Source organism: Microtus oregoni, unplaced genomic scaffold (assembly GCF_018167655.1).
Source record: "Microtus oregoni isolate MIOR12 unplaced genomic scaffold, Mior012 000009F_ref0000495, whole genome shotgun sequence".
Classification (NCBI taxonomy): domain Eukaryota; kingdom Metazoa; phylum Chordata; class Mammalia; order Rodentia; family Cricetidae; genus Microtus; species Microtus oregoni.
The window spans coordinates 10,160,827-10,175,316 of record NW_024543068.1 but is presented as its reverse complement, the minus strand read 5'-3'; the positions used below and the strand labels follow the sequence as shown (position 1 = coordinate 10,175,316).

The 14,490-nt window shown below is 41.0% G+C and overlaps 1 protein-coding gene across 1 annotated transcript in view; it reads right to left on the bottom strand.

Moving 5' to 3' along the window:
• The window catches only part of Sptlc2 (serine palmitoyltransferase long chain base subunit 2), a 70,411-nt gene that overhangs the window by 39,838 nt on the left and 16,083 nt on the right, over positions 1-14,490 (bottom strand). Inside the window, exons 2-3 of the mRNA XM_041658698.1 lie at positions 11,823-12,017; positions 53-207 (exon numbers count right to left, since the gene is read on the bottom strand). Of these exons, the coding sequence (XP_041514632.1) occupies positions 53-207; positions 11,823-12,017 (350 nt within the window). The remainder of the gene's footprint in view (positions 1-52; positions 208-11,822; positions 12,018-14,490) is intronic.

Genomic DNA, 14,490 nt, shown 5'->3' with positions numbered 1-14,490 from the left:
GAGAATACCCAAATTCCTCTGTTGGTAAGAAATGATTTCTAAAACAACTCACTTGAACGACCAGTTGTAGTCATGGGACTGTCTCTCCATGATGTCCACCCTGGCTCCAGGCACACTACAAATAGGTCGGTTCCAGTTGTCTCTTATCCTCATGTAGAGGTTTCTTGTATAGAAGTTTTCAAAATCCTGATACAATGACACAAAGTCCTGCCAACAAATAGGGAAACAGTAAAAATTTAACTGATTTACTTAAAGAAAAGTCTCACAATTTTTCTTTTCATATCCCAGGAGGACTTATTTAATTAACTGACATATCAAAAATACATTTGGAAAGGCGTTGATTCTACGTTTATTTCAAGTCTTTTTGAAATAAACTTAGTGTTGGTGTTTGACCTATTATTTCATGATTTCAAATAACTAAAGCACATTAATGTAGAACTAACTGCTTTCAAGTTATACCCACAGAGATAAAACCCAGTCATATAATTCTGCCATTGAATAGTTTCCCTTCCTAGCAAACTGGAAAAAACTGCCCTCCCACGTGCTTCGCACATAATAGAGCAGGGAAGATGCCAGAAAAACGTTTTAATCCCAGTTGAAAAGGAGAAAAACACAAAAATACTTCTAAGATTAAGATTTTTTAATCCTCTGCATATGCTCAAGGATCAAAATCAAACCCACCCACACCAAAAGATTAAAAAAAAAAAACCCACTAATATATTCAGTAGAGTAAGTCTTTGGCCTTGGATTTTCCCTATTAGACAGGAGTTAAGAATGTACATTCTGGTCTGGAGAGATGGCTTGTTCCAGCACCCACATTAGGCAGCTCACAACCACCTGTAACCCCAGCTTCAGGGGATCCAAGCCTCTGTACTGGCATGCATATACCTACACATAGCACATATACACAGAATTCAAATAGAAACGAACAAATAATCCTCTAGAGGCAGTGGCAGGTAGATTCTAAGTTTGAGCAGCAAGTTCCAGGACAACCAGAGCTACACATGAGACCCTATCTGAACACAAACAAGTACATTCTGAAAATGGACTTCCTACCCTACAGATTTTAGTCTCCCTTTTCTTTAAGAGTAAACTAGAATGTTAGTCTGTAAAAAGTTAAGTTACAAGAAAAAAATTAAGTTACGACAGAGCCAAAAGGAATGCACAGTGCTATTCCCGTGTCAGTTCTCACGAGACCTACTGAGTTAAAGGGTCAGCCACACAGAGAGAAAGCGGAAGTGCGCTTTACTGCAATCAGCTCATCACTGAGCTTGTAGCCATCGGGTCTGGGCTTGTTGTCAAACTACATTAATCTGTTAAGTAAACCTATCAAAAACATTTTTAAAACCATATGCTTCACATTAAAAAGATTCTATATAAATTCTAAAATAATCTTTCATCGACTTGGACTCTAAAGTGCCCAAGACTTAGCTGAGTCCCTGAGTAGATATCATCTCTTCAGCAGCTCAGGAGAATTCTCTGAACGTAAAGAATAGACCAGCTCTCTCATAATTCCTTCTAATATTCACCTTTTTCTTAAGGCAAAATAAACCACCTCGCATCCTACCATCTCTATCACTGTTCTAAGAAAATAAGGAATACTGGGGCTGGAGAGATGGCTCAGCAGTTTAAAGCATTTGATGATTTTCCAAGGATCTGAGGTAGTTCCCAGCAGTTACTCTAATAGTAATTGGAGTCTGTAACTCCAATTCTAGGAGCTCCAATGCCCTCTGAACATGGGCCAAAGACATTTGCAGGAAAAGGACTCATACATATTTAAAAATATAATAATAATAATAATAATGTGTCTGTCACAACTGGAAAGTAATCATTTAACAAACCCGTTCCCTTTCATAGTCTCCCCTTCCATCAAGGATACCAGCTAAGCAAAAGTAGGGACAGAGATACTCAAATTCTAATTATTTTATTTTGACTACTATTTACCATGTATTTATTTCCAAAAGCATGTACATGTGCACAGATATACGAGCGTGTGCATGTGTGCACACACACATACACATACACACACACACGCAGTAGTCTTCATCTTCACACTGACTAGACTAACAGCATGTTTTGTTGTTTTGGAAACAGGTCTCAAATTCATTATGTAGCCAAGGATGACTTTGGCCGCCTCCCTCTGAAGTGCTGAGATAACAGTATGCCCATGTGGTGGTGGGAGGCAATCCCTCTATTATTAACTGAGCTATGTACATGCCAGTCCCTAGCCTCTGCTAGTAAAACCATAGTACTGATCATCTCGGCTCACTCTTATTAGCTATTAGTGTGTATACATGCATGCGCTCATATATGTATTGTGGATATGCATGCCACAGCATGTATGGAGGCCAGAAGACAGCTTCTTGGAGTTGGTTCTCTCCAAACACCTTAACATGAATTCTCTGGATCCAATTCAGGTCACTAGGCTTGCAAGACAAGTGCCTTCCACACTGAGCCATCTCACCAGCCCTGATAGACACATGTATTTACATGTTTTTTGTCCGATGAAAACATTGAATGTAAAGAGGGCACTGTGTCTTGCAAATCTGAAGATCCTTTCTAACTCTAATCAGCTATTTTAAACAGTTATTTTCAACTGTTTTCTAAACATCATCCATTAATGTTCAAGGATGAACTCTAAATATTTTAAGCAACTGTTTTCTCACAGGCAAATTTTTATTAGCAACAAAAAGGTAAGTTTTAAATACATCAGCATGGAAAAGGCAAAACAATCCCTCTGAGGCTGGTTCAGATACCAGAAGGGTAACCAAAAGCCAAGACAGGAAAAGGGCTACAGGCTAGAGCATGGCAGAGCTTCAATGGATAGAGCAAGCGATGCCAGGTCCAAAAGCAGTGGGCACAACGGCAGCAGAGAGACTTAGGCCAAATTTAGTTTTTCTTGACCCACTACCTAGTTCTAAGGTGGCAGCTTTAGTGGCGGTTAAATACGGAAGCAGATCTAAGGGCAGCTAACTTAATTTCATGAAGCTTAGCCCAGAAGAGAAATTGCTATGGAACAGCTCAATTCCAGACAATCAGGGTGTCTATTGTCTGAAAAATCTTGTACCTTTGATATTCTAGGACTAAGGTTAAAGTAGGGGACTTGGTTCGGCAAGATGGCTTAGCAGGCACCTGTTGCGAAGCCTGACTACCTCAGAACTTACATGGAAGGGGAGAACTGACTCCTGCATGTTTTTCTCTGACCTCCACACACATGCGGAGCACACCACCCCATAACACATAGATGTAATTTAAAAGATTTTAAATGAGGACTTATTTTTTCATTCATTTATTCACCATGTTGCTGAATTCTTTGACAGACTTTCAAGATACATTAAAGAACAAAGTGGGCTGATCTCTCTTCAAATAATGAAATCCTATCATTTCTACCCCACGTCACCATTTCCCTGCCCTTCCCTCCTCCTAGCCCAGTCACTGTGGAATGACTTTAGTCAGGGTGGACCTACAGTTACGATGATCCATCATTGAACAAACATTTACAGAGTAGCTCCTTCCAGGCACGAACTGGGCATGAGGGATAAGGTAAGGGAGCACGTCTCTGCACGGCAAACAGGTACAAAAACATAGCTGATACCTGGTACGACAAAGTACGTACTATAAAAGGATCTCGGTCCACGGATGGGGAAGAGTATCTAATCAGTACAGACAAGTCCAAGCAGCCTGTAAGGATGTATTCTTCATGGATGTTCTGCCTACAATTCCTCACTAGTACAATAAATAGAAAGAACCAGTATCTTCTTGAGACCTGCCTATATGTTAGGCTTGCAGCTCTTCAGTTAAGAGATTCCTTTACTGAAGAGGAAAACTCAGATTCATGGACTTGCTAACTAGGGGTCACCGTAAACAGTACCAGAAGTAATCTGAGGTCACCTTATCAAATAGTCACTAAATATCCTGCAGTGTTATATTTAAGGTGAGTCTTTGAGAAAACATGCTACATTGTTTAGAACAGAGATCTCGCCTAGTGTAGTGTCTATGCAGGCCTTCCTTATACTCACAGGGGTAAAGATGGGCGCAACCACTTTGAGACAGAACTTTCCAACTATTCATGTCCATAATGTGCAATTCTGTCCCAACAAAGGGGTCTACACATTGTTAAATGACGATGAAGTGGAAAGATAAATAATCATAAGAGCAGCAAGCATTCCTATCTATTATTTATAATACACTGGGGTGCCTTACAGTTGCTTTACATACACATGCTTTTTTACATACCTGAGTATCTCTTTACCCTCTTACAAAAGATGTTGTTTCTCCAACCTTCAGAAAGGTAGAATTTTTTTTTTTTCTGTTAAGGAACCAGCTTGAGCCATAGCCAGAATCTGATGTGGATTTTTTAATTCTAAACTATGACCCTGATCCCAAGGCCACACTGTGAGACAGGTGGGCAGGCAGGCACAGGCACTGAATTCCAAACACTCCTGAGACCTGGCTATGGAAGTGATATGACAATACGTACAAGGAAGATCTGTAAGGCTGAGCCACTGCTTTTCTTTTTACATCAGGTAACCTGCACACAAATCCACAGCAGACCCTCACACTGGCAACACCAGTCAGCTTCCACATTCCATAGCCTGATACTTGTGGCAAGAGCAGTTTCCAAATCTGGCGTGGCTTCTTAGCTGGGGGAAGAGGCTCTGACACCCAACCCAGTGCTCTCGGAATGTTATAAACATCTGGTTCCCCTCTACTTCAGTGCCTACAGTAATGGGGGCTAATTCCACTGCACTTTCAACTATATCAACACATTCTCTATAATCACTACTTAAAAAAATATTTAATAAATAAGTTGTCTGTATTTATAGATTAAAAAGAATAAAATTTAAATAATGTGCTGTTGACCACCCACCAAGTAATAGGGCTGAGCTGGAAACCCTAGTAGCATTCCAAACTAGCAGCCATTAGTAGTGAAGCTACACTTATTCCAAGAAAAAAATTTTTTTTATTTTTTTATTTATTTATTTATTTATTTTTTGGTTTTTCAGAGACAGGGTTTCTCCGTGGCTTTGGAGCCTGTCCTGGAACTAGCTCTGTAGACCAGGCTGGTCTCGAACTCACAGAGATCCACCTGCCTCTGCCTCCCGAGTGCTGGGATTAAAGGTGTGCGCCACCATCGCCCGGCTAAGAAAAATCCTCAGTGTCACTTTTAACTCAACAGTTTCCATTTAATTTTAGAGTCCAGGTATTATGGTTTGGACCAAAGGTCTCTGAAAGGCCCATAACAGCCTGACTGGGAGGTTCTGAACCGTCAGCACATAGAACCTGACATTAGGGTAATGGGGATGTGCCCTTGGGATGGTGAGACTCTGGCCTCAGTTCTTCCTCTGCTTTCTGGCTGCCATTAGGTGGGCACCTTTGCTCCACCCTGGGCACCCCATCATGCCTCACCGAAGGTTCATAAGCGACAGAGCTACAAAGCTCTTCGATCACTGAGCCTCCATAAACTGCTCTTCCTTTGAAGCTGTCTGTTCTTTTAATCACAGTGAATGACACACTAGGGTACAAATTTCAATTAATCAAAAAACAAAATTTCTCTCAAACATGAACATTTAAGGCAAATAACACTGCTTTGATGTTGATAGAACATGCCCTGAAACAGGTTGACATCAAGACAATTTAGAGTCTTATTTATCCTTGGCTTTTGGTAAAGAGAATAGAAGAAAAATGCATAAAACCACTGGAATCATGAAATAGCTTTTATATTTATTTAAATCTTTGAAATAGAATGGAAAAGATAAAAATCTATTGAAAGCATGCAGAGACAGGCAAATTACTGAGTCTGAGGTAGCGTGGTCTATAGCCATGTAGTAAAAGGAACAGTGGGCTGCGTTCCCAGCCCCCGGCTAGCTTTACACCCGAAATAATTACACGGAAACTGTATTCATTTAAACACTGTCTGGCCCATTATTTCTAGCCTCATATTGGCTAACTCTCACATCTTGATTAACCCATTTTCCTTAAATCTGTGTAGCACCATGAGGCTGTGGCTTACCGGGAAAGATCTTAACCTAGGTACGTCTCAGGCCACTACACACATACACAGCATACATACACAGATATACACAGAAATACAAATAAAATTAATCCTAAAACTGTAAACTATAACTGTAATTCTCTAGTTTGGTGGTGGTGGCACATGCCTTTAATACCAGTACTTGGGAGACAGAGGCAGGTGCATCTCTGAGACAATGGCTAGCATGGTCTACAGAGTAAGTTCCAGGATGGACAGGACTACACAGAGAAGCCGTCTAAAAAACAAAAACAAACAAAAATCTACTTTGTCTGAAGGTACTAAAACAGCTACCTATTTGGAAAAAACCTAAGTACTTCTGAACCCTAATCTACTTAGCCCTGAAGACCACACATGAAATAATAAATATCTTGATGCTGGCAGGTACTCGGTTCTCTAAAGATTTCAAAATACATGACAATAATCGACAAAATAACGCATTCCAAATACAGGATACCACAAAAAATTCTGTACTGTCAATGTTTATTTGGGCACTAATTTTTCTACTAGAGAAGATAACTTTAAGATAGAACCTCAAATAGCAGAAACAGGGCTCGAGAGATGGCTTGGTTAAGAAAGTACACTGTTCTTCCGGAGGACCCTAGTCCAGTCACAGAGAAATTGGCCCGTTATCTGTAGTAATAAGGGCGGCGGGGCTGCGTCCCCAGTACCCCGGCTGCCTGGCTAGCTTATGCCCGAAATAACAACACACAAACTGTATTCATTTAATCACTGCTTGGCCCATTTCTATCTAGCCTCTTCTAGGCTAATTCTCACATATTAATTTAGCCCATTTCTAATCATCTGTGTAGCGCCCCTAGGTGCGCTTACTGGGAAGATTCTAGCCTATGTCCATCCTGGGTCGGAGCTTCATAGCGTGTGTCTGCCTGGGAGCTGGGAGCATGGCGTCTCTCTGAGGCGTCTGCTCCCGAGAGGAGAGCTGTGGAGTCTGAGCTCACTTCCTCTTCCTCCCAGAGTTCTGTTCTGTTTACTCCTCCCACCTATCTTCTAACCAATGAGGGCCAAGCAGTTTCTTTTTATTTAACCAATGACCTTCCTCCATCATTTCCCCTTTTTCGGTTTAAACAAAAAAAAAAAAAGGCTTTAACTTTAACATAGCAAAATTACATATAACAAAACAGTTATCAAGTAAAAGTTACAATAATCTTTATCATAACTAAGGAAAACTATAACTATAACTAACTATTCTTAACTCCATCAAAGACTCCAGAAAGATACAATACTACCTAAGCAAACAAGAAAAAAGCAACTTTTAAAACTCTAGAAATGACAGAGACATCTCGCTGCCTGGACAGTCACCCAAAGTTCCTCTGTACCGTTGGGGCATCCATCTTCAGCCTTCAGGCCCATGGTATCCAGCAGACATTTCCATAAAGCAGGAAAATTCAAAGTCAGTTCAGTCACTTTCTGCTGTGTCCTGCAGAATGTCTCGCAGACTCTTTCATGAATCAGGAACCCCAAAAGATCATCTCACCTTAGGCAAGTTCAGTAGTCCTCTCTCTGTAGGTTCTCTGTGTCCAGTTTATGCAATAGTCCAGGCAAGAGCAGTTTCTTGCCCAAATGGCTATCAAACTCCATAAGGAGCCTCTTCGATGCCCATCTTCTTCCTGAAGTAGATTGGTGCTGCCAGGAGCAGAGTGTCTCATTGTCATGAAAAGTCCTCAGTTATTAAAACATTTAAAATGCCATATTCTATAATCTTTGAAAAATATGAAGAATGCCTATCTAAAATATATCTATGTACATCTAGAAAATCTTAACTAATGTGACTACAAACTTGACTATTATGATTATCTATTAACAACCTATATTTCCTAATTATACATTTTAATAATGAACTACACAAACACAATACCTTAATCAATATCAGAAATACATATACATATAACAAAATTGACCGTAAATCTCTATCAATAAAGCAAAATCTATACTAATGCAAATTATTCATACCTATATCATATCCCCCTTTAAATGTAAAAGAACATTTATAAACATTTTTTGGGAATATGGCACAGTTATTTCTCTCCAAACTGCTTCCTGCTGAATGGGGGCGTCGTTAATTAGGTCTTTCATAGTATAACCTGTGTGCTAGTTTCATCTCAGTTGGCAGTTGAGCAAAGCAATTTTCTGAAGATGTTCACAGCAACCCTTCAGGAGGACGTGGTCCATCATACCAAATCGGAATAGAAGAAATGAACAGGGTCTCATCCTCTGTGAAAACAAAATAAGAAACTCCTTTCCAAAGCATCATGTCCTTAGATCCAAATTTCAAATTCAAGGCATTTTCAAAATATCTATGTTGGATTAGTTCAGCAGCATTTATAAACAAGTATCTTTTAGTAGTTTTTGCTCTTTCCTCAGCATTCAAACAATTCAAAGAGAGCATAATAGCATATAGTATCAAAAGTCTCTGTGTATTTTCCATCATCGTGCGGCTTTATTTTAATCTCTATTTCATTTCTTTTTACTTCTATTTTATATTCTCTGTATATCTTTGACCTGGAATAACTCTGTAGACCAGGCTGTCCTTAAACTCTCAGAGATCCGCCTGTCTCTGCCTCCCAGGCATTGGGATTAAAGGTGTAAGCTACTACACCTTGAACTCACAGAGATCTGTTTGCCTCTGCCTTCTAGGCACTGGGATTAAAGGTGTGTGCTACCACACCTTGAAGTCACAGAGGTCAATCTCCCTCTGCCTTTCAAGTGTTGGGATTAAAGGTGTGTACTACCACACACAACAACTCTCTTCCTTTTTTTGTTTTTTACTTTAAGAACTTCAACTTTTAGTCTGCATATATTTTTTTTAAATATTTATTTATTTATTTATTATGTATACAATATTCTGTCTGTGTGCATGCCTGCAGGCCAGCAGAGGGCACCAGACCCCATTATAGATGGTTGTGAGCCACCATGTGGTTGCTGGGAATTGAACTCAGGACCTTTGGAAGAGCAGGCAATGCTCTTAACCTCTGAGCCATCTCTCCAGCCCCTCTGCATATATTTTTAACACACTTTAAACCATTCAGAAATTTTCTTTGTCTTTGAATCTCTCTTTACTGTATATCTCTCTTTTTCTGACCACATGAATCTTTAATTTACCAAGCAATCTCAGTAGGACTAAAGGCGTGGCTTTGCCAGCTAGATCCAGTCCATTCCTTAGCTTTCCAGCCTCATGGCGGATATACAGGCTGTAGCCATGTTTACTGCCACAACTGTATGGCATTTCAAGGTCCCTGCCAGCAAGTGAGCTACAACAGACTACACTCAAGTCCTCTCTCGGTAGCCGGCCCTCCTGCCTTAAACAGTCAAGAGTTTGCCCTGGCAGGATGGCCCAGAAAGCCGGTATTTTAAAACAACACAGGTTTTTTCCTGCTGCTGCTGAAAACCGAAAAGCATGTGTTCAGCTTTTCGTCAACACCATTTAAGTGTTTCGTGGCAAGACCTCTTAATGAGCTGCAGGGTTTTGCAGCCAAAGCTGAGTCAGGAAGCTTTTCTTAGATGAGAGAAGCTTGCTTGCCTCTAGCAAGCAGAGTGCCACAAATGCTTTAAAGCCAGAGTTCACGCTGGCAGCACAGCCCCAAGAAGCTGTGCTTTAAAATGACACAGCGTTTTTTTCTTCTGCTGTTGCCGAATCAGGAAATCTCTCTACAGCACGCCACCAACAAACAGCAAAAATCTGTGTTAAACTCTCTCTCCCTTATTTTTAAGCCTTCTCAGGTTTTTTAGGTGGGTTTAGTCCATCACGTCGGGCGCCATTTGTAGTAATAAGGGCGGCGGGGCTGTGTCCCCAGTACCCCGGCTGCCTGGCTAGCTTATGCCCGAAATAACAACACACAAACTGTATTCATTTAATCACTGCTTGGCCCATTTCTATCTAGCCTCTTCTAGGCTAATTCTCACATATTAATTTAGCCCATTTCTAATCATCTGTGTAGCGCCCCTAGGTGCGCTTACCGGGAAGATTCTAGCCTATGTCCATCCTGGGTCGGAGCTTCATAGTGTGCGTCTGCCTGGGAGCTGGGAGCATGGCGTCTCTCTGAGGTGTCTGCTCCCGAGAGGAGAGCTGTGGAGTCTGAGCTCACTTCCTCTTCCTCCCAGCATTCTGTTCTGTTTACTCCTCCCACCTATCTTCTAACCAATGAGGGCCAAGCAGTTTCTTTTTATTTAACCAATGACCTTCCTCCATCAGTTATCAGCATACAGACGGGACTGAGAGTACTCACCTTAAGATGAAGTTTGGCCTGAAACAATTTAGCCAAGGATGTCTTTGAACTCAACAGCAATGCTCCTGCCTCAGTCTACCAAGAGCTGGCATTATAGACATGAGCCACCATGCCTCTCTTTCCTGATTTTTCGAAGTGTACTCTCTTTCTTTACTGGCTGCTCATTCAGAGATGATCTCACTACCCTGTATCTGACTCCCTCCAAGTCCACAAAGAACAATGTAAAGAATAAGAAGCCAATGCCAGGGGCCAGGAAAAGCTCAGTCAGCATCTAGCCGGTTGCCATGCTCCAGCAGATGCCCCACACTGAGGCACACAAGCAGCACTAATGGGATAGAGTAGAGTATTTAAAATAAATAAAGTGGGGAGGGACCCAGGGAGAATGACTAGAACGGAAAAATCTGGGGATCATGGTGGATACAATCAGAACACATTGGATGACTTCTCAAAGAATAATTTTTAAAAAAACTTTCAACGCTGAGTGTTTATTAGGAATAGGTAACACATGTGCACTGCATAAAGCTGTGAAGGCATAGGAATATTCTAAGAGGGGCCTGAACTGAATCTGATCTTCCCCTCGATTTACTAAAACAAGAGCGTTTGCCACATTAGCTTGGGGACATGTTTGTTTGGGGACAGGCATTGACCTGTGAACTGGACAACTATGTCCAATGTGTCCAAGAGAATCCAGTCTCTGCATTACAAACATTATAAAGACAATGTAGGATCCAGAAAGAAGGATGAACATTCTTTCTGCACCATATACACTATAAAACTAGGCAATTTTTAGACACATTGCTTGTGATTGTTAGCTTTCTAACCTATGAACTAGGGAGACAGTTGTCAGCTTCATTAAGCTCTAGTAATGTGGTTGAGTTAAAGGCAATTTTTAGACACATTGCTTGTGATTGTTAGCTTTCTAACCTATGAACTAGGGAGACAGTTGTCAGCTTCATTAAGCTCTAGTAATGTGGTTGAGTTAAAGTTCAATGTTGCACAGGAGTGGTAGTGCATGCCTTTAATTCCAGCACTCAGGAAAAGTCAGGCAGGTGGATCTCTAGAGGCCGGCCTGGTATAAAAAAAAACCTGTCTCAAAAAGGAAAAAAAAAAAAGTTAAATAGTTTGCTCTGTTTTTGTCTTTGATGTTTACTTTATGTACATGAGTATTTTGCCTGCATGTTTGTATGTGGATCAGAAGGGGCAGCTGTGAGCTCCCATGGGGATGCTGGGAGCTGAATTCAGCTCTCTGCAAGAACAAGTGCTCTGAGCTTCTGAGTCATCTCTCCGGCTTTCAACACTGTCTTCAGCTTTCTTTGTGGAGTATTCTCACAAAGGTTTCTTACAGTTGTTATTTGGTGTCTGCTTTGTTTTGAGACAGAGTCTTACTCTGTACCCCAGGCTGGTCTCAAAGTCACAGCAGTCCTCCTGTCTCAAAGTTTAACTCCATGTGCACAGATTTCCACTTGGGGGAGGGGGAAACTGTGAAAATGACAACACTTCCATGAACAGATTCTATTTAACAGAACCAAAGACTCCCTGACAATTACCTTTTGTTCTTCTCTTTCTGTTGCATGGTGGCATTTTTCAATTCTCCAATGCCTCAAGAAATCTCGAAGATATCCAAAGAGAGTGAGCACGCCATACCCCACATATGTGAGCACGGCAACCAGCATGGGTGTTTCTTCAAAAACTTCATTAAACGGTCTTTTATAAAGTCCTCCGTTTTCTGTAACATGATGAATCTAAGAGAGCAATTAAAATTGTTTGTTGAAACCACAGCAAGAAAAAAATTTTCTACTTAAAATCCAAGTCCTGAGAGATTTGTAGAACAATATACCTTGAGAATTGAGTAACAGGCTAGTGAACATGCTAAGGGTGCTTACTGTCAAGAGAAATGATGTAAAAATCACTTATGAACAAGGAAAGGTAGGAAAAGAGACAATCAGAATCAACACTGATCTTATCATTGATTTTTCCCAGATTCCAAACACTATTATCTCAGGGAGCATTGTTCTAATAAAGAAAATAAAAATATATAAAAAGAGACAGGCTAGTCGGGCGGTGGTGGCACACACCTTTAATCCTAGCACTTGGGACGCAGAGGCAGGTGGATAGCTGTGAGTTTGAGGCCAGCCTGGTCTACAAGAGCTAGTTCCAGGACAGGCTCCAAAACCACAGAGAAACCCTGTCTCAAAACAAAGTAAATTTTTTACTACCAGCTATCCTTTTTGTTTGTTTGTTTTTTGATTTGTATTTCAAGACAGGGTTTCTATGTAGCCTTGGCTGTCCTGGAACTAGCTCTGGAGACCAGGCTGGCCTTGAACTCAGAGATCCACTTGTCTCGGCCTCTGAGTGCTGGGATTAAAGGCCACACCAGTCACTCTTAAAGCCACACAGCTGTAGTATCAAATGACTGTTGGCACAGGGCTGCAGCAGGTGCCTATTAACTTTCCTCAGTGATAACACACACATAAAAGTAAAAGGAGGCTGTGGAGAGAGCTCAGCAGCTAACGGTTCATTCCCTAGGATCCACAGGCTGAGCTCCCACACATGAGCTGTACGGATGTAGCACACAGTGCCCACAACAACACCTGTAATACAGCCAGGAGAGAAGAGTTCCTTAAACGGGGTATGAGAAGAGGATGGAGAAAGAAAAGGGTAGGAACACCAACCAAAACTAAAGATTATGAAGAGCCTTGCAGAAACCAAAAACTCTGTAAAATAATCCTAAAAAATTTTTTTAAGGGATTTCAATGGATACTCTGGATAGGTAGATAAGGCTTCCCCGAGAAGACCCCTAAATACACACACTTTTAATTAATTAATTAAAGAATAAAGCCTGGCAGTGGTAGCATACACCTTTAATCCCAGTACTAGGGAGACAGAACTGCCAGCCTGATATACAGAGCTAGTTCTAGGACATTCAGGACTGCGCTTGTGCAGACACGCATGCGTGCGTGAGCAAGCATAAACACACACACACACAAACCCAACAAGCCCTCTGTGGGGGAAGAAGAAGTAAATGATAACAAAGAAGGTGATACTTAATTTAGGAAGGCCAAATGTTAAGAACACCAGCAGCTGTCAGGAATTGATCCTGACTCCCTTTATTTTGATCTAAGTATACATTCCCAAACTTCTACAGATTACCCCTATTTTACCATTTCAGATATGTCTGTTGTTTTTTTATGGAGACAGGGTTGCATTGTGTCACCTAGGACAGCTTCAAACTTACAAATCTTCTGCCTCAACTTCTGAGTGCTGGGATTGCAGATATGTGCCACTATGCCTGGCAGCACTTGGGTTTTAATATACAAACACAAAGATACTTTTGATTTCAATGATTAAAACATTTTACTATTTGGTTAATTTTAATAAAAATCATATTTTACAGAAGAAAGCCCTGAAGAATGAACTAATGACATCAGACTGCAGTTAGGGCAATCAATCAAAACTACTAAGAGCACATGATCAAAAAAAGCAATGTACAGGACTCCTGTCATATGAATTACTATAGTAGAGCAGTATCAAAGGATTCAAAAAGGTCCTCTCTTGCTCTGCCAGGCATTCCTGATTAAAGGTATAATGTAAAAACAAATAGGAACTTACAGCCAGGCGGTGGTGGCACACGAATTAATCCCAGCACTTGGGAGGCAAGGCAGGTGGATCTCCGAGTTCAAGGTCAGCCTGGTCTACAGAGTGCCAGGACAGCTAGGGTACACAGAGAAACCGCATCTCAAAAAAAAAAAAACAACACACACACACATAAACAAGCAAACAAATAAAAAAAAAGCGAGTAGTAAGGAAGATACTAACATCAACCCTGGCCTCTGCAGGTACACACACGGAAATTCTAGCATCTCATGCCCTCCAGTCGCAATTATAAGCACACAAAAATGTGTTGCTGATAGTACTAGTCAAGAGAAGATTCCCAAATTCCAATGAACACCAAGGTGCATTTGCTTCAACAGGACTGTTACCGATCAAGGAAATACAAAAGAAAACAAAACAAAAAGGAAGACTTTCCTCTCCAGTCAACACTACAAACACACAAGCATAAAACACACTGCAAGACAAAGGGGAAAAAAATTCAAACACACTATTTTGTCCGTAGCCTTTTTGCTGTCAAGCAACCATATTCATGATGCAGCTGAAAAGGCTGGAGAGGTGGCTCAGTATTAAGAGCAATGGCTGCTCTTCCAGAGGATGTGGGTT